General features: G+C 42.2%; 4 protein-coding genes and 1 long non-coding RNA gene across 6 annotated transcripts; 3 read left to right on the top strand and 2 right to left on the bottom strand.

Annotated features, from left to right (window-relative positions):
* Positions 1-191: 191 nt before the first annotated feature.
* LOC108040634 (beta-1,4-N-acetylgalactosaminyltransferase bre-4) lies at positions 192-2,303 on the top strand. Its single transcript, XM_017118189.2, has 5 exons — positions 192-469; positions 523-809; positions 868-1,291; positions 1,348-1,566; positions 1,633-2,303. The coding sequence occupies exons 1-5, from the start codon at positions 345-347 to the stop codon at positions 1,772-1,774; spliced, it is 1,197 nt and encodes a 398-aa protein (XP_016973678.1). The 5' UTR covers positions 192-344; the 3' UTR covers positions 1,775-2,303.
* Positions 2,304-2,369: 66 nt separating this feature from the next.
* On the bottom strand, positions 2,370-9,462 carry LOC108040632. The gene is made up of 7 exons (XM_017118186.2): positions 9,241-9,462; positions 5,476-5,561; positions 5,209-5,408; positions 4,936-5,141; positions 3,801-4,858; positions 3,151-3,342; positions 2,370-3,090 (listed from the first exon to the last, which is right to left on the bottom strand). The coding sequence occupies exons 2-7, from the start codon at positions 5,542-5,544 to the stop codon at positions 2,956-2,958; spliced, it is 1,860 nt and encodes a 619-aa protein (XP_016973675.1). The 5' UTR covers positions 5,545-5,561; positions 9,241-9,462; the 3' UTR covers positions 2,370-2,955.
* On the top strand, positions 5,568-7,097 carry LOC108040637. The gene is made up of 2 exons (XR_001769083.1): positions 5,568-6,757; positions 6,823-7,097. It is a non-coding gene; the product is annotated as an uncharacterized LOC108040637 (long non-coding RNA).
* Positions 9,463-10,472: 1,010 nt separating the features above from the next.
* LOC108040600 (inactive selenide, water dikinase-like protein) lies at positions 10,473-12,388 on the bottom strand. The gene is made up of 2 exons (XM_017118115.1): positions 12,255-12,388; positions 10,473-11,899 (listed from the first exon to the last, which is right to left on the bottom strand). The coding sequence occupies exon 2, from the start codon at positions 11,885-11,887 to the stop codon at positions 10,691-10,693; it is 1,197 nt and encodes a 398-aa protein (XP_016973604.1). The 5' UTR covers positions 11,888-11,899; positions 12,255-12,388; the 3' UTR covers positions 10,473-10,690.
* A 618-nt stretch (positions 12,389-13,006) lies between these two features.
* LOC108040599 (chaoptin) lies at positions 13,007-17,437 on the top strand. Of its 2 annotated transcripts, none has more exons than XM_017118113.1 (10): positions 13,007-13,256; positions 13,324-13,575; positions 13,632-13,792; positions 13,848-14,017; positions 14,075-14,677; positions 14,736-14,990; positions 15,051-15,662; positions 15,717-15,811; positions 15,873-16,760; positions 16,849-17,437. In XM_017118113.1, exons 2-10 carry the CDS (start codon positions 13,475-13,477, stop codon positions 17,240-17,242), a joined length of 3,279 nt encoding a protein of 1,092 aa, XP_016973602.1. In that variant the 5' UTR covers positions 13,007-13,256; positions 13,324-13,474; the 3' UTR covers positions 17,243-17,437. The 2 variants fall into 2 exon arrangements, with proteins under 2 accessions (XP_016973602.1, XP_016973603.1); XM_017118114.2 differs by lacking the exon at positions 13,007-13,256 and adding an exon at positions 13,275-13,301 and having other exon boundaries at positions 13,392-13,575.
* Positions 17,438-18,356: the final 919 nt, after the last annotated feature.

Genomic DNA, 18,356 nt, shown 5'->3' with positions numbered 1-18,356 from the left:
TTTTTAATTTTTGGTATTGATACTTTAAACTTATTTTTAATGAAAAGCTTTAATTATATTGTTTTCATTTATGAATTGCATGGTTCAAATTTATTTTTAATGATTTAAACAAATCTAGGTGTTAGCGATGGGTAATTGAAATACAGCGCCGAAAACTATCGGAGGTCTATCGTTACGAGAATTGCGCAATCCTGGCAACCCTGGTTGATGGGGAGATTCACCTGACTTATCTGCTGGAGTTGCAACTTTAAACGCTTTTTGTTCGGTGGGCGAATGTTTTGCGCGTGAAAATGCCAGTTCGCAGCGCTAGAGCGTCGAGCAAGGTATGATGCAATCCGCGGACCATGTCCCTGTTCACAAAGGCGAATCTCATTCGCTTCCTGGCCGGCGCGATTTTCTTGTTGCTGGTGCTTAACTTTGTGGTCTTCCGCACAGACGGGGCCAGCAGCACGTCCCTCAGCAAGCTCAGGTGAGTTCCAGGTGAATATTCCCCGAAGGTGGACTAAATATCCCTGCGTACAGCATCCGGCGTGTGCACAAATATGCGCATATCTACGGGAACGCCAGCAGCGAAGGAGGAGCATGGCTGCCCGCTGCCCCGCTCGCCCGGTCCAAGGAAAGGGAGCGGGATCGCGATCCACACGGCGGACCCAACTCCACCGCAACGACTGTGATTGCCACGGCAAACTTTACTTCCATTCCACAAGACTTAAACCGCTTCCTGCTGGGCACACGCAAGTCACTGCACCCGGGACAGAAATCCACATCCGCCCTCCTCGCCAACTGCACTGATCCCGATCCCCGAGATGGTAAGGTCTCATGGGAATTCATTTGGCTAGAATTAAACATACACCTACTATTTTCCAGGTGGACTTATCACGCCCAACACCACCCTTGAATCACTAGACATAATCGAAGCAGAGCTAGGTCCCCTCCTGCGCCCTGGTGGCGCCTTCGAGCCGGACAATTGCCATGCCCAGCACCATGTGGCCATTGTAGTGCCCTTCCGCGATCGATACGCCCATCTGTCCGTCTTCCTGCGCAACATCCACCCATTTCTAATGAAGCAGCGCATCGCTTATCGCATTTTCATTGTGGAACAGACCAACGGAAAGCCCTTCAATCGGGCCGCCATGATGAACATTGGCTATTTGGAGGCCTTAAAGCTGTACCAGTGGGATTGTTTTATATTCCACGATGTCGATCTTTTGCCTTTGGACGACCGCAATCTCTACAACTGTCCACGTCAGCCGCGGCATATGTCGGTGGCCATAGATACGCTAAATTTCAGGTTAGCAAGGGCATGACCACAGATAAGAACGATAAGTTAAATCGTTTCATTTTCAGGTTGCCTTATCGATCAATATTTGGGGGCGTTTCCGCCATGACGCGTGAGCACTTCCAGGCCGTAAATGGGTTCTCAAATTCGTTCTTCGGCTGGGGCGGCGAGGATGATGACATGTCCAACCGGTTGAAGCATGCCAACCTATTCATATCAAGGTATCCCGTCAACATAGCCCGCTATAAGATGCTGAAGCATCAGAAGGAGAAGGCCAATCCTAAGCGGTCAGTTACGATAAACCAGTTATAGTTTAGTACCTAAAAAATAATTTTTCCCCATATTTCAAACAGCTATGAGAACCTTCAAAACGGCATGAGTAAAATAGAGCAGGATGGGATTAACTCGATTAAGTATGCCATCTACAGCATCAAGCAGTTCCCAACCTTCACTTGGTATTTAGCTGAGCTAAAGAACTCCGAGCGCAAGAGTTAGTCTGCAAAAAGACAGCGTTACAATACGTGACCTTTCCAACTATCTAATATGCGTATGTACAAAGGACAACATTACTTTCACGAACGGTAGTCTCTTTTAATAGAATGTCAGATCATGGCAACATGATTAGTATATTAGACACATATTGTGTACATGGTAGTAAGTCCAGTAACTATACTCATATTACGATGTAGTATACTTTTTATCCATCATTTAGCTTCAATTCGTACTCAAAGAACAACAGTAACAACTCGTCTCTGTAGCAATAATCCTCCCGTTCACTACTCAAAGTGCTCAATGATACTTAGGTATATATAGTATATATAATAACCCATGTTAATTTTTGTATTGTTTTTGTTTTGTTTTAATTTTTGTTATTCCACTATTGTACTTTATTAACTTCTCAAAAGACAGCTACACCTACTCCTACAAGGTGAAATGTAGATATTACTTTTGTGATATGCAAATTGTTATTCGATCAGAACGATTTATACCAAAATAAACTTATAAAAACTTTTACTATACCAAACTTGAAAGTTTTGCTTATCCCCACGCAAATCCATCCATCCAAAAACGCAGTCAAACAGTTCATCGCTTCGTTTGTTAGATCTCGTTTTTATTATGGTTACTACGTGTATTAGAGATAGTATTTATGGCTCTGTAACGACTGGTTACCTTTTAAGTCGCAGTTACGATTATGGTTTATGATTAGTGGGTATTCGGGGGCGCTAGCGAAACAAATAATAGGGGGAATTGGATTCCACGGCTCATTTATTAGTGTTTGGTATGCGGTATGCAAATTACAGTTAAAACAATTGGCATCGAGTAAACTTTTTGGGCATCCCACTGGCAAATTTAAATGCTTGAGCAACAATTTTGAGCAATCTAAGTTGGGGCAAACTATCAAATCCAAAAAAATATAACAATCGGGCCATCCGTAGACGCCGCTTCACAAATTATATACATAGACAATAACGTATAGATATATAGACATAAAATTTGGCAAAACAAATTGCACGTACAACGATTAGAGCAACCAATTGACAAGCAAACCCAATAGAAGCTAGACGACCTAGTAGAGAGCAATTAAAGACGCGGGGCAGGATATAGCGTTAGACCTATTAAGGGCAAATATTAGAAACCTATGTACAAGTAACGATTTCCCGGCAATGTCCACCCAACTACATAATGGAGCAGGGCATGGCACAGCAGAGGGGCAGGCACACGGGCACCACGGCGCCGCCGGACTTGGTTTTCGTCTTTGACTTGGAGCCGGACTCGTACTCGTACATTCCGGATCCCTTGGCCCAGCGACCCTGAAATATTAAAGATTATTAATTTGGGATGTTCCAGCCGACATATTATTAGGTACTCACGCCAGCAGCAGACCCAGCATGCATCTCCTCGCGCTTCATGACGATGGTGTCGTGTCCGGGTGGATAGTACACCTCCTTTCCCATTTTGTTCACGGATGGCACATGCTGCTGGTTGGGCGAGGCCACCGCCGTCTCGATTTCACGCTTGCGTACTGGAGTCTCAATGTCCACTCGATCCACATGGTCAGTAGTCTGAGGAGAAGAAAATATAAGGTAAGTGAAAGTCATAACACAAAGCACAAAAAAATAAATCACTAACTTCAAATCTTGACTGTGTTTATGATATCATAACAGTAAATTAAGTCTTATCTTTATCTGTTTACAAGTCGATTTAGTAATTAAGGTATCAAAAATGTCATTTTCAATAACTTCCTAGGCAGGGTGATTAAGATATGGGTTCTTATCGTATATTTCCAACATGCCTCTACGCTTTAAAAGCAATTAAAAATATTGTTGAGAACTACTAAATGATGAGCTCTAATAGCAACAGTTTTTGTATCTTTTATAAATTTAAATATTTTAATTTCCGAAAGCCATAAAAAATAGGTTCTTGAGAGACTATTATACTCAGAAAAATGATTTGTTTGTTAACATTATTTTTAAAGTTATATTTAATAATCTAAAACGCCAATAATTAAACGTATACTTACAGTTCCGAAGGACTGCATCAGATCGTCCACCCTCTGAGGAGGATTGCTATTCACTGGATACTCAACACCATCCACGGGGAATGGAGATGGCGATCCGTAGTCAGGACCACGTCGATTGTTTGTGTTGGTGGTCGAGGAGTACTTGTAGCTGTAAGTGCTTGTGTTTGGGGGATATCCATTTCCGTTTGGTGGCTGCTGTGGTGGATACGCGTTATTGGGTGGCAGCTGCTTCAGTGGAGCGGACTGGGGTAGACCTGGCTCGTAGGGTCCACCGTTGGGCGGCCTATGCAGGCTGTTCACCGTGTTCGAGGTCTCCGTCTCCTTGTAGTAATAGCGATTTACTCCCGGCTGCAACGGTGGACTGTGGGGTCCTCCGTAGTTGGGACTGTGAGCCGGACTGTGCGGCGGATAGCGCTGCTGCGGCGGCAGCTCATTGACTGTGTTCACGTGATCCGTCTTATGGATATTGTATATAACCGTACGGTTGCCTGGCGGAGTGCCCGCCGGACCCGTTCCAAGGGGCAACTGGCGGGGCTGTGGACTAACGCCGCGAGTGGTGGTCTCCTTGTGCTCCCGGATCTCGTAGGACTGGTTGCTAACCACCGGGCGATCGTTAGGCCTGTTCAGCGTGGAGTAGCTCTCCGTGTTGTAAACCACGGTCTGTGGCACATGCGACGGCTGTGGGTGTGGGATTGGCGACACCTGCGAGAAGTTCTGACTGGAGTTGTGGCTCTCGTGCAGCTTGTAGCTGCTGTTCAGGGTATTCGAGTTGCTCAGGGTGTGAGTGCGGTTAATGGTGTTGGTGTTGCTACCGGGTCCTGTGGCCGGAATCTCGTAGGTGTAAGTCCTCACCGTGGTGGTCACCTTGGTGCCCGGAGCAGGCAGGATGCCATCGCTCAGGGCGATGTCCTGCAGCTCCTTGTCGATGGTGGTGCCGCTGGTCAACGTCTGGTGGGTGCTGGTGGTTGCAGGCAGCAGCTCCACGTTGTTGTTAATGGTGCGATTGCTCTCGTAGATCTTCGACTTGCTCTCGTAATGTCCTCCGCTGGGGGATTGGGCTGAAAGTTTTTTAAATTGAAAAATTAGTTTACATCGTTCATCAGTCCGCTTAAATTAAAATGGTTAGTAGTCTTACCCAGAGTATAAGGCTTTTCCTTGGTCTGATAATCATCCCGCTTCAAGCTCGAATACTTGGCCGTGGACTGAAGGGTACTATAGTCGGTGGGATTGAAGGTCTCCACATCATCTATAAAGGGCTGCTGGCCTCCAGAGCCCGAGTGTTTGCTGGTCTTGACCACTCGCGTAGTCCTCGTTACGGTGCCCAAAGGATCAGAGCGTTCACTGAAACAAAATTAAATAAAAAGCCATAAAAAGTGACTACAAAATTAAATCCGAATTGTAAACCCACAGCGTTCGATAGGTCGTTCCATTGCTGGGCAGCAGATCGCGATCCCTGTTGGTAATCTGGCGTTCCTGCTTCAGATCCTCCAGCAAGGCATCCAGTTGATCTATGTTCTGGTCGGGAGATTTGCCCTGATAGGACACACTGTTATCGCCAGAACTTGAGTATTGGTAGGATGACTTCTTATAGGCATAGTTTTTGTCGTTCTGATAAATTAATAGTGACGTATTAGTGAGTTATTATTATTGAATGGATTATTAATCAAAGTCTCACCCTGCCCCATTTCGAAGGCTTGTCCCGCAACGAGGATGAGTAATTTTCCGAACTGCTCGAGTACTGCATTTCCAATTAGTTTTTTGCTGAAACGGAAACCAGTATCATTCATAAATTATTCAAATTCTACGTGTGAGTAAGTGAAACGAGTCGTGGGTGTCTGCGAGACACGTAATCACGGATTGCGACCCCGAATGGCAGGTTGATTTCGCTCCAAGGCGGTTCGCAAGAATCCCAAGCATTTTTCCCACCCACGCTACCATACGAAAATGGCCGCATTCGGCATTCTGAAGTGAGAACTTTTGGCGCATTAATGGAAGCTTAAGTCATCTGAAGTGGGCACCACTCGAGCACACAAAGCAGGGGATGCCAAACAACAATAGGCATGAACAGGCGGAGGCTGTCATGCGAAGATGAAATGCTCTGGAAAGTGGCAGAAGTGGATCTAAAAGACTGGAGCTTCTAAGCCTTGCAAGGCAGATGTGTAAATGTTGCAGTTGGCTTTTTATAATAATACGACTTTTTATAATAAAACAATAAATTGCTTTTAATATTGTAGTTCAATAATTAAACATTTTTAGTATCATCATATAGACCTGCATTTATATACTTCGAAGGTTATCTCTTGCTAACCAGAAAATCTCCTTGTAAATATTATTTGAACAAACTAAATTATTTTACATACGTATATAAGTACTTAACAATTTAAAATTTTTTTCAATAGGGCTAACAAAAATTATATGAGTATTTGTGACCATCTTTTCTAATACAGCAGCTTTTAACACTTAAATAAAATAAAACGAAGTTCAAAACTTTTCTCTTTTATAAAGGGGAATGCTTTTCTAAAAAGTAATACTTGTAGGTCTGTATAAGAATGAATTCGAACCGTAAATTATAGCTTTATATATAAATATTTCAATCAACACGTCATATAAATTTATTTCTCAGCTCTGAAGCTTAATTTAAACAATAAATTCTGACAACCTTGAAATTTCAAAGCTAAATATTATATTTATATAAGTGCTTAGTATGTGAAAAATAATATTTTATTAACATCATGTAATCGCGATCCCTTTAATATATAATACCCTTTGGCAGAGAATCCTCAAAAATTGCTGGCATTGATTTTCAGAACTGGCACACACGCAAAAACAAGAAAAAAGCCAGAGGCAAAAAGTCAAAAATTCAATGTCAAACAGGTTTTCACTTTCGGCGTGTCCTTAAACTCCTTTTTTGTCTGGGCCGGAACACAAGGTGCACACACATGCACGAGAATATATATGTATGTATCTTATGAATCGGTTTTACTTTGTTGTGGATGCAGTTTTTGTTTTTGTCGATTTTCAGCGATAACCTTGGGGAGAGAGATAGTCTGAGATGATGCAAAAATTCGAAAAGGATGACATGACAGACCGACGATGATGTCATAAGGCGGAGCTTTTGACGGCAACTGCATTAAACGTCAACTAGCGTGTTGACTGGCTTAAGTAATCAAATCAAGGCGAGCTAAAAAAATCACCTTTGAATGGGATTCGTTGGGGATGCTACGCCATATGGTCAACAGAATATAGCTAATAAAGACACACAAAACACAAATAATAAAGCCTCACGTCAGCCAAATACACGCATAAAAAATCATAATATAAATAAAAGGCCAAATCTAATTGATGCCGCCGCCAGCGCCTCCCCCTCCTCCTCACCCACTATATGTGTACATATGTGTGTATGTAGTATGTCCCCCGATCTCAGCACGTTTTTAGCAGTTCTCTGGGCCTCACTTTGGCGAAGAAAACAAAAACAAAACACGGAGAGCGGAGCGCGTGTTTTGTTTTTGCATATGTACACACGCAGGTCAGAAATGATCTCATATACTCAAATACTCGGATCGAAACTCTGGGGTAACATGTTGCTCGGTCTGTCTGGCGATTGGAATTAACCCGTTGCACGACTTGTTGCCATATTTACTATACTTTGCCCAGTCAACATTGACCATTACGATTTTTTTATAATTTTATGAATGAAAATCTTGGCATTACGTATTATTTTAATGATTATATTCATAAGATCTCTAACGTACAGTACGTTTCTTTTTTCAAAACAAACAAACACTTTCCTAAATTAGCTCAGGCTCATTCTACAATTTTCCAATTAAGGCTAACATTCGCCTTACATTAAATATGATTTTGAAATCTTTTATGGCAGTAGAAAGCTTTCTCCATAGTGAGAAATCACACCTTATAAGTTTCAAAATAACTACCTTTTTTTTAAGTTCTAGAAAAAATGTAAACTTGGAAAACGAAAAGTTAATGCCTTTATATCTCTCAAAGATTTTGGGACAATAAATTAAACTTAATTTTAAGTTGACAACATTCTTTTTTTTATTAATCCTCGGAATTTATTAGCTTAAGTGGAAGCATTAATGAATTAAGTCCCACTGACTCATTTAAGAAAATTCTTTGCAAAAGTAAACATCTGAAAATGTGGGATGCATAATATGAATCACATGTTTTCCATAATTTTCCTAAGAACAACAATATTACATTTTCGAAATAATGTTAATATTGGTTTTGGGATCTGCAATAATGAATCACTTTTTTCAAAATAAGTGCATTTCCTTTAAATTATTATTTTCATCAAGCTCTGTTATACAAGTTTTACTTCTTCTTTTTCTTTTTAATCTTGTTAATGATTTTTTATTTATGTAAGTGTTTCTTAAAATCCATTTAAGTTTAAACAAAACACATGTTTCCATTTTGTGCTCCAATTTTTTTCAAAAAAAAAGTCAAAGATCAAATCTTGTAAGAACACCCAAAGGAATTTTGTTGTTTTCCCAATTTGGAGTAGATATATTACAATGGGTTAAATCATTGAAGTGGGCGGGGTTTCGGAAAGGGGAAGCGAGATCACCGATCACAGATCGCCAAATACCAGATCGCATACGTAGGCAATGGCAAACAAACTCGTAAAATAAACAAATAGCGGGCTAACAACGAGTTTGAAATGGCCAAAAAAAAAAGCGAAGGTGTTGTTGTCGTCGTCGCCGTTCTGTTGTTGAAATTTCCGAAAATCAAATCGAAACGTAGGCGAAATTTAACGTCTATATATGCGCCAGGCAGGCATGTATCATTATCTATATGTGTTCTAGACACCAGTGTGTTGCGTATCTGTGTGTCGAGTTGCCAATTTGTGGCACCCACACAAAACAATCCACGAGTTCAAGCCAAGCGGACATAAACAAGGTATAGACGCCGTTTGAACTTGGCTAAATTAAACGAAAGTTTAGCGAGCACCGTCATACAGATACAGAGATACAAAGATACTCAGCTACTGGGCGAATTTCCGAACACTTTTCGACTTTTGCCGAGCCATTTTTTTCGTCGGTATATGAAAACAAATAATTCTATTTATAGTTCACTGCCACTGTTCTTTCAATTTGAATACTGCGTTGTCGGTCGGTTCCGTGGGGAAATAAATCGAGTGTACGTACGAGTGCCCACCGTACATGAATCATCTGGCCAAGAAGAGATACACAACCTATCTGCCAGATACATCGCTACATGGTCGAGGAGGATGCGTTTCTGCTGCTTTTCGAATTTCACTTCAAAAAGCGAGTACTTCCACGTACGTGAAATGTGAAATACCACGACACGTAGGGAAAACTCGTTTCTATCTGCGGTTTTGAGCTCGTCTTCCATAGACCAAAAAGAAACAACAGCCCACACACTCTCTCTGCATTTCTCTCGCACAAATACTTGCAGCACTCACTGTGCACTTTTCCAAAACTCCAAAAACGCAACTGCCAGGTACAGTTCAATGGGGAAGGAAATTCTCTGTAATGTGCGGGAAATTCGTTGGTAAGTGTATTAGTGTTCGATCGCTCCCAGCACAAGAATGTAACGGTTCGCGCAGTGTACGTTTTTCAGTGTAGTAACGGTTCGGATCTCGACGCGTCGCTAGCTCAGGCGGTACTGAGGCCTCCGATCCGCACTTGCCACCAGCGATCCCCACCAGGGCGATCCGATCCGATAGCAACTTGCTCCGGAGACGCAGCTCGGACCTGTTCGCCAGAGATTGAGAGTATCTGGGAGGCAGCCACAGCTCTCTCGGTTTGGATACAAAGCTCAAAAAGCTTTCCTCTCTGCAACTAATGTCAATTGATCAAGCGATAGAGAAAGGGAAGTGTATTTAATCACAAATATTAAACACCCTTGGTAACTACAAGTTCAGTTTTGACTATCAAACAAAACAGGATTGTTTTCTCCTTAAAAACATTTTGGTATTTGAGTAGGTGTAAAATTTAAAAGTATGATAGGATCACTGTGGACGGCAGTACACGTATTCCCTATATAAAAAGGACTCTTAACAGAACAAAATCATACTCCTTAGCGAAAATGTAGACTCAAAACTACATTAACTATAAAAACTACATTAACCATAAAAACTCTTAGCGCTCATACCTCCTTAACAACCTTTAAAATTCCACATTTAAAAAACCAGATAAAAAAAGGAAGGATATTTTAGTTAGATAAAAATGTGGTTTATAAAACATATACATTTTTTTTAGGAAATACAGCTACACATTCCTGATAACCTACACCAAAGTCTGAAACTTAGCTTTTTTGATACAAATTCACGTAAACCACATCCGATTTGACTTCCAAAACGCGTGCTCGGTTTTATTTGCAAGCGATCGTAAGGCAGCGTACTTATGTATGTATATATGTATAACAAAAATTAGCAAAACAATTTTGAATGGAAGCTCGCGAAGCGCCTATATGAACTTACTTACGAACAGCCAACTGAAATAAAAAATTGCAGTTTTTGTATGCTATGCTTTATGGGTCAAATATTTAAATGCCATACGACTGTTCAAAAGTGTATATAATTCGAAGATGCTCTACTTTTTGCCAAGCCGTGATGTGTGATCATTTAATAACAAAAGTTTACTTATAAAAAGCTCGTGTATTTCCCCCTTCCCACCAAAAAATCCGTTCTCGTTCGTTTACTCGATACAAAAGAGTCAAGTGTTTTCATTTTATTCACTCGTATTGCAGTAGCGACGTCCATGATTATAGTGATCAGTGAATCTGTAGTTGATAAGCTTTTTTATAAAAAACAAAGACCGATGATGCCGGTTACAACTGAGGGGAGCAGCATTTACGTTAAAATTACGATCCTTAAGGTAGACAAAAGCGATTGGTCAGGTGGCGATGACCTAATCCTTGGCCGGCACCTCGATGACGCGCGGCTTGTCGATGATGCGGGCGGTCTTGTTGCCCTTCTCGACGATCCCGATGATCCATGCCTGGTAGCCCTCCTGCTTCTCGATGTCCTTGCAATAGGCGGCGGCCTGTTCGCGCGGCAGGCAGATGAGCAATCCTCCCGAGGTCTCGGCCGAGTGGCCCTGCAACAGCTGGAACATGTTGCCGCAGGCCTTGGCCACCGCGGCCATCTTGGCGATCACCGGCAGATTGTGAATAACAAAGGACACATCCTTCTTCTGATGGGCAGCCAGAGTTTGAGCGTGCCCAAGGAGTCCGAATCCAGTGATATCGGTGGCCCCGTGGGCATTGTACTTGTGCATGAGGCGAGCGGCCACTCGATTGAGCCGCGACATGGAGTTCATTGCCCGGTGGTAGGCCTTGCGCACATCCTCCTCAGACACCACCAGCTTGATGCGGTTCCAGCGCTCGGGCTGGTCAATCCACTGGTGGGCATTCACGGCCACCTGGGTGCCCAGTGGCTTGGTGAGGACCAGGACATCTCCCACCACGGCGTTGTCGGGCACAATGTACTCATTCGGCTGGCAAATGGTGGAGGCCACTCCTCCAATGGTGCACCAGGGGTTGACCACGCTCTGCCCTCCGGTAACAGTGGTGCCCGCCTCCAGAGCAGAGTCCTTGAAGCCTCGCATGATCAGCGGTATGACCACGTCGCGCTCCTTCTCCGTCATCTTGGTGCTGACCGCCAGGAGCATCAGCATGTTATCGCAATCGGTAACGCCCATGGCGTAGAGATCGCTCAGAACATTGGCGCATGCAATCTTGCCCATCATGTATGGGTCGTCCACGATGGGGTAGAAGAAGTCGGTGGTCTGCACCAGGCAGAGGCCGCCGTGTCGCAGCGGGATCACCGAGCAGTCCAGACCAATACCGATCCGGGGAATGGCCACGTTGAGGAACTGCGGCTCCTGGTCCTGGGCGGAGTAGTCCTGCTGCAGGGCGGACACCAGCTTGGAGAGCACATCCTGCGGCACTTTGCAGCCGCGTCCTTTAAGATCCGCGAACCGGGTGAGCCGGAAAGAAGCATCCAGATCGTGGGCCGTGGGATCGAAAGGACGACGCAGCTCGGCGTCGCCACCGCCATGAAGCTCCAAGTGGGCCGAGTTCAGCACATCAGCGGCGTAGCTCATTTTGTTTTATGGCTGAAGGATAAAAAATAAGGATTATTAATGGGTATGACCAATTAACGCACTTTTGCCGCGCAACAAAACATAATGGACCACACTATGCAGCGAGTAACTCGCGTTCTCCCCGGGCACCAATACCACAGCGCTCAGACGTGTATGTACACGGATTTTCCGCTGCGTGTGTGTAGCGCGGCCTGTGATTGGCTGTTGTCGCGATGGCGGCTAAAACGGGCGAAGTCAGTATTTCTCCCCGTTGGCGAGGCGAGAAACGTGAACAATGCCCACTCATTTCAATAGCTAAATGCCAAAAAAGTACGCATTTGGCTCTTCGTACTATATCGTTGGTAATTAGTTATGCATTTCCACTTACGTTTGCTTGTGCGAATGTACAACAAGAATTGTATGGGTCGTCAGCAAATTTTATTTATTTTGCGCCTGGATTTTGCTTTTCCAACGAGCGAGATGCAGTGTTACCAGATGGTGAAAAGTTTTTCCCGCAAATGTTCATGTGCGTTAAGTTAACGACAATGACTTAAATGCGATTGTGGAACGATGGAATTGGAAATTGTTATTTGTTGTTGTTATTTTTTAATTTTCTCGTTATTAACTCAATTTAAAAAAAATATGTAAGTGCAGAATTGTTAAGAAGGAAAAAACTAACGTCATACATTTTGTAAGTATTTCAAAAAAGCATTTCCCAAATCGGGTCTTCTCAACTTTATTGAATTACCAACCCTTGACATATCACATACAAAAATGTGACAAAAATTATTCGAATTTGTACCAATATGCACGGATATTTAGGCAAATTTGGAATCGTCTTAAGTACGTTCTGTGACTATTTTAAAGTCGTCAATTTTCGAAAATAACCCAAAAAGCTGTAAAGTGGGCGGTGTTAAAAAGGTCAACAAATAGGCGCCAACTCCAAAACCAGAATCAAGATATGATCGACAATGAATATGCCTTTCCCAACGCTAAATGTATTTGAATTTCTGTGAATCAATATAATTAACATAAAAACAATCAAAGCTTTTTTATAAAAAACTTCTTATATGGAACACTTGTGTCTGCGGCCATTCGATATGCGGGTTCCCGATAGTCTAATCCGATAGTCTTCTGCAGGGCTGCCAACTCTTCAAATATATCGATAAGAATACGCGCCGAGAGTAAAATAAGTAAAAAAAATGGTATTTAAGCGGAATAAAAGAATAAACCCGACTGGGAACTATAATTCACATAAGAAAACGTTCAAGGAGTAATTTTATAATGGAAAAACAGTTCATGGAGAGGTTCAACAGCTTAAAAGAGAGCGGCAGCAAGAGTCGAAGAGCGGTCTGTAAAACCTGTTGCGCCAGCAGAGTGAAAAGTAAAAGTGAGTAGGAAATCACGAATGTATTTACCTTTGTTCGTTAATAAGGTAAGTAATCTTTTCTGCACAGCTCGAAAAGCCCCACTTATTGAAGCGGAAAATTAAATAAACAAAGAACTGCAACTTCGAAAAGGGCAGCCCCCACAAAAGACTTGAGCAACAAACTTGGTCTTGGGCAATGGGCTAAATTAAATTAAAGCGCTGACGAAATCCCAAAAACCATGATTCAGCTACGCCTGCGCAGTCTCGTTCTGCTGCAATTTATAGCCTTGGCAAGTTCGGAGTATGTTTACGGCGAACCCAAGTTCAAGTGCCCCAAAAAGTGAGTTAAATTTCTTAAATATATGTATTTCTGTAATAATACTTTGTTTAAAATAGATCCAAGGTGTTGTACCCCTGCGAATGTGTAAAGGGTAGCGATAATGGTCTATATATACGCTGTGAGAATACCAATCTGGCTACTTTATCCGTGGCCCTCCAGAATTTGGCCTCTTTTGAAGTGCCCATCGAGGAGTTGACCATCTACAGGGGACATTTTGGTGCGTACTTATAAAAACCATAGAAAGTATTTATTAAGATCTTTTTCCCTTTTAGTGCGTCTCTATGGTCCACTATTTGCTCATATCAAGGCGCGCTTGCTGATCATAGAAGAAACCCCACTGGCCACCATTGAGGATTATGTATTCTATGGGGTAAATAACACTTTAGAGGAATTGCACCTACTCCGCACAAATCTAAGCCACGTTGGACCACTAGGATTCGGAGTAAGAACCACAAAAAAAACCAAAACTGGTTTATATAAACATAAAATACACTTATAGATTCTTGGTAAAGCAAAGGAACTGGTGATCGATGGCCATGCCTTTGAGCAGCTGCCAAAGGATCTGTTCGCTGGCCAAGAGATCGCCAACAGTCTTGGTGTCATAAAGGTGACCAATGGCAACCTGAATGATTTGCCTGTAGAGACTTTTCAGCCTTTGCGCAAACTTAAAACCCTCGACTTGCATGGAAATCAGTTGGAGAATCTAAAACGCAATCAGTTTAAGAACCTAAGAGAGTTAGAGGTACTGGATATAAGCCACAATAAGATCCAAAAGTTGGAAGCACAGCACATAGCGGATCTTACAAAAATGGGATGGTGCAATGTATCTCATAACGCCTTAAGCGAACTAAGTCGAGGAACTTTTGCCAGAAACTCGGTCCTAAAAGTACTGCATTTATCTCATAACAAAATTTCCCGACTGGATGCAAATAGTTTCAGGGGAATGCGATTCCTGCGACGTCTTTTCCTTAGCGATAATGTACTCACGGAGATTGGACGAGGTACTTTTGGTTCTATAGCCCGCATAGGAACTATTGATTTGGCTCGCAACCAACTGAAAAAGGTGGAATACCAGATGTTTACGCAGATGAACTATGTGGAGGTAAGCATTTATATGATATAAATATTTATATGTACTCATTAAATCGTCTTAATTTAAGCTTCTCGATTTAGCGGAGAACAACATAACCAAGATTGAAAAGAATTCGTTTAAGGATATTTACCAGGCTGTAATAAACATCTCGCATAATGCTTTAGAGCTAATAGAAACAGCCGCCTTTGAAAACTGTGTAAACATCACGGTTCTTGACTTGTCTCATAATCTTTTGACCAACTTTTCGCGTCGTAGCTTTGATGAAACCACTTTTGCCACCTATTTTCAGCTGAGCTATAATAACCTCACCAATTTAGCACAGGTAATTCATCAATTTTTTAAATTTTCATTTCAAAAAGTTTAATAATTTAATATTATGCAGATTCCAATCCAAAATATGACTGGCTTAAAAGTACTGAATGCCTCGCACAACAGCATAACCGAGATACCCAAGAACTGTTTTCCAAAGCTTTATGAATTGCACACCATTGATGTTTCCCACAACAATATCTCCAGCATATTTAATGGAGTTTTTCAAACCCTATTCTCATTACGCTCCATTGATCTTAGCTACAATAGTATGGAAGAGATAAAATCCTCAACTTTTGGGACTTTGCCTACCCTCTTGGAAATGGATTTGAGTCATAATAAACTGGTTTCTGTTGTTCGTGGATCGCTGGCCAAGTTAACCAGCATGCGGCAGCTATACTTAAATAATAATCAATTGGAAAAGATGTTTCAGCTGCCCATTTCCCTGAATGAACTGCATTTCAGCCATAATAAACTGAGTGAAATACCTGCGGGTACTTGGCCGATCATGAACTCGCTTATATACTTAGATCTGAGCCATAATCAGCTCGGTGATAGTCTAAATGGGCAAAGTTTTACGGGTCTGCTGGTGGTGCAACGTTTAAAGCTTCAAAACAATGGCATCACCCAGCCGCCATTAGAGGCGATTTCTGTTATGTCTACGCTGCAATATTTGTACTTAGAGGTGAGTAAATACCCTAAAATTAAAAAATCAAAATAAATATCCACTTTTATTTAGAACAATAATATTACCACCCTGGAGCGCAGTGCCTTTGGAAAGTTGCCCGTACTGTTTGAATTGAATCTATATGGTAATCAAGTTAAGGACATTAGGTGAGTTAAGTTAATTTTTAAATACATTTTAATAGTCTTGATATATTTATTTAACATACAGCAAACGAGCTTTCGAGGGCCTGCTGCAACTGCTGACTTTGAATCTGTCCTCCAACGGAATCAAGACGCTGCAAAATGACATATTTATTGGGCTGCCCTCATTGCGAACTCTTGATCTGTCCTTTAATTCGCTCTCCAAGTTGGATAACAAGACCAATGGAGTCCTTGATGATTTACTCAGTCTAGAAACCTTGGATTTGAGTCACAATCGCATAAGTTTTGTGACAAAGAAAACCTTCCCTTCTCATCAATACATTCCTTACAATCTGAGGAATCTGAACTTGAGCTACAATCAAATGCCAGTGCTTACCTATGATATTACTTTCGGCACCAAGAAGCTGTTCAAATTGGATGTGTCCCACAACCAGATCAACGATCTTAGGAGAGGAGTGCTGTCCAATTTCACATCACTTCAGAGTCTGGACATGTCCTACAATGAGCTGGCAAATCTTGCATCCGAGGAGCACATCTTTGATTTGCCACAAAACCTGAGTACCTTGAATCTCTCTCACAATCAAATCTATCACCTGCCCTTCGCCAATCTGGTGAAAGTGGACTCCCTGAAATATGTTGATCTAACCAACAATAGCTTGGAGGAATTGCCGGCCTCGGTAGTGGGCAGCATGCGAAATGGTAGTCAAGTGTTCTTTGCCGGAAATCCCCTGCACTGTGCCTGTAATGCCCGCCCTTTGAAGCACTTTATGTTGCAGCAAACGGCTCCGGGTGAGGATTTGCAGAGCATCTACTGCGGCACACCGGCTTCGATCAAGGACAAGCAGCTTCTCTCGCTGGAAGATGAGTATCTGCACTGCGCCGAGGACGAGCGGGAGATGTATAAGGGCTTTGACTATGAACAGCTTACAGACGTCCGTTTCCGTGAAGTAAAAACGTAAGCAGTTATTTTTTTTTAGGTTTAAAAACAAAGTTCCATTCCAAAGGGACAAAATATTTATTAACCTTCCATTTCCCTCCCTCAGCAACAAAGCTGGCCAGTTGAGCCTGAACTGGTATGTTTCCGGGACTTCAGACGTCTCAGACTTTCATGTTTATATCCGGAGCACCAGCAACGAGGTGTTACACCAGTCGGACTACGCATACAACAATCGTACTGCCCAGATTCCAGTGGAGGATCTCGTGGCGCTTGGAGAAGAGAAACTGCGTGGAGCTGAAATTTGCATAGTATCCAGGGATAGCGAGGGCAACACCCGCAAGTGGTTCTCCGGGCAGTGTCAGCAGCTGCCATCGCTTAAGCGTCCCCGTACTTTCTTCTTTGGAAACTTTCAGGTCAGGGGAGGTGTTTCCAAAACTTCCAGCAGCCTACCTCACTGCCTTTTGTATATAATACTCGCTTTGTTTGTTTCCCCGTTGTAGTAAACATTTAATTTAATAACCTAATATTGATCTTTTCGAACTTAAAACTGTATACTGTATTCATATAAATATTGTGGTGATGCTAATTACTAAGATACAAGTGTTACATGCTAAGACTAAACCGTTTTAAGTTCGAATTGATGTGATAAAATGAACCTTTATAAAAGATCAGGGTGACCTTGATTCTTGATCCTATTGTTGGCTGTGTAAATGTGTTTCTGTGACCATGGCTTACTGTAAGGACACGCTGTGCATGTGTCCTGACCTTACAGCTGAACATGTGCGCGACGCCCTATTATCACAGCCGTGCGCACATGTATTTGTTTACTTGGACGCCGCCTCGCGTGGGCAGCCCAATTCAGAAAGCGTTGGAGCCACAGCCAACCAAATGGGCCAGCTGATGGCTGATGGCGGACTTTCATTCAGGGCGAAAACACAAAGGCTGTAATCCGAAGAGCTCCTCGGCTCGGCGATTCATTCTCAATTTGGTCTCGGCTCCTGCTTTTGCAGCGGGAGCATGAAAATGGATGAAAGGACTCGCCTGAGAGCTTGGCAAATGCGCACTCGCGCTCTTAGCCGAAAAGGCATTCGAGGATTACACTGGCGGTCGTAATTGTTGGTGCACTTACATCTCCGCTGGACCTCTAAAAGTATGCTTTGCTTTTTTTAATAGACATTTTGTTATATTTTTTTCTTTTTGCTTTTCAGAGCCTATAAAGCGCATTTAAAACCAACTTAAAAAAAACATATTTTTGTGATGGGAAATTTAATTAAGTTCATACAGGATTTAAAGTTGAAATATTACACTTTTGAGAACTAACAGAACGTTTAAAAGGAATCTGCCACAATTAAATCCTATTTGAGCCCAAACCACGAGATAACTTATACCTAAAAATTAACTTCATCTACATAATAACTTCAAGGTATGTTTTATAACCAATTCAGCTTTTTAGCGCTTTGAGGTATACTTTGATTTTCTAACATCTTTGTTATCTTTCGATCAAATAATTGTAAGTAAGAATTTTAAATACAATTGGAGTGTAACATGGAGTTTCGCCATCTTTTAGGACCTCCACTGTGCCAAAGGACACGAGACACTCAGGACATGTGCACT

This window comes from Drosophila rhopaloa, unplaced genomic scaffold (genome assembly GCF_018152115.1).
Source record: "Drosophila rhopaloa isolate 14029-0021.01 unplaced genomic scaffold, ASM1815211v1 contig_115, whole genome shotgun sequence".
In the NCBI taxonomy this organism is placed as follows: Eukaryota; Metazoa; Arthropoda; class Insecta; order Diptera; family Drosophilidae; genus Drosophila; species Drosophila rhopaloa.
The sequence above is the reverse complement of the archived record's forward strand: the minus strand, read 5'-3'. Positions and strand labels throughout refer to the sequence as shown.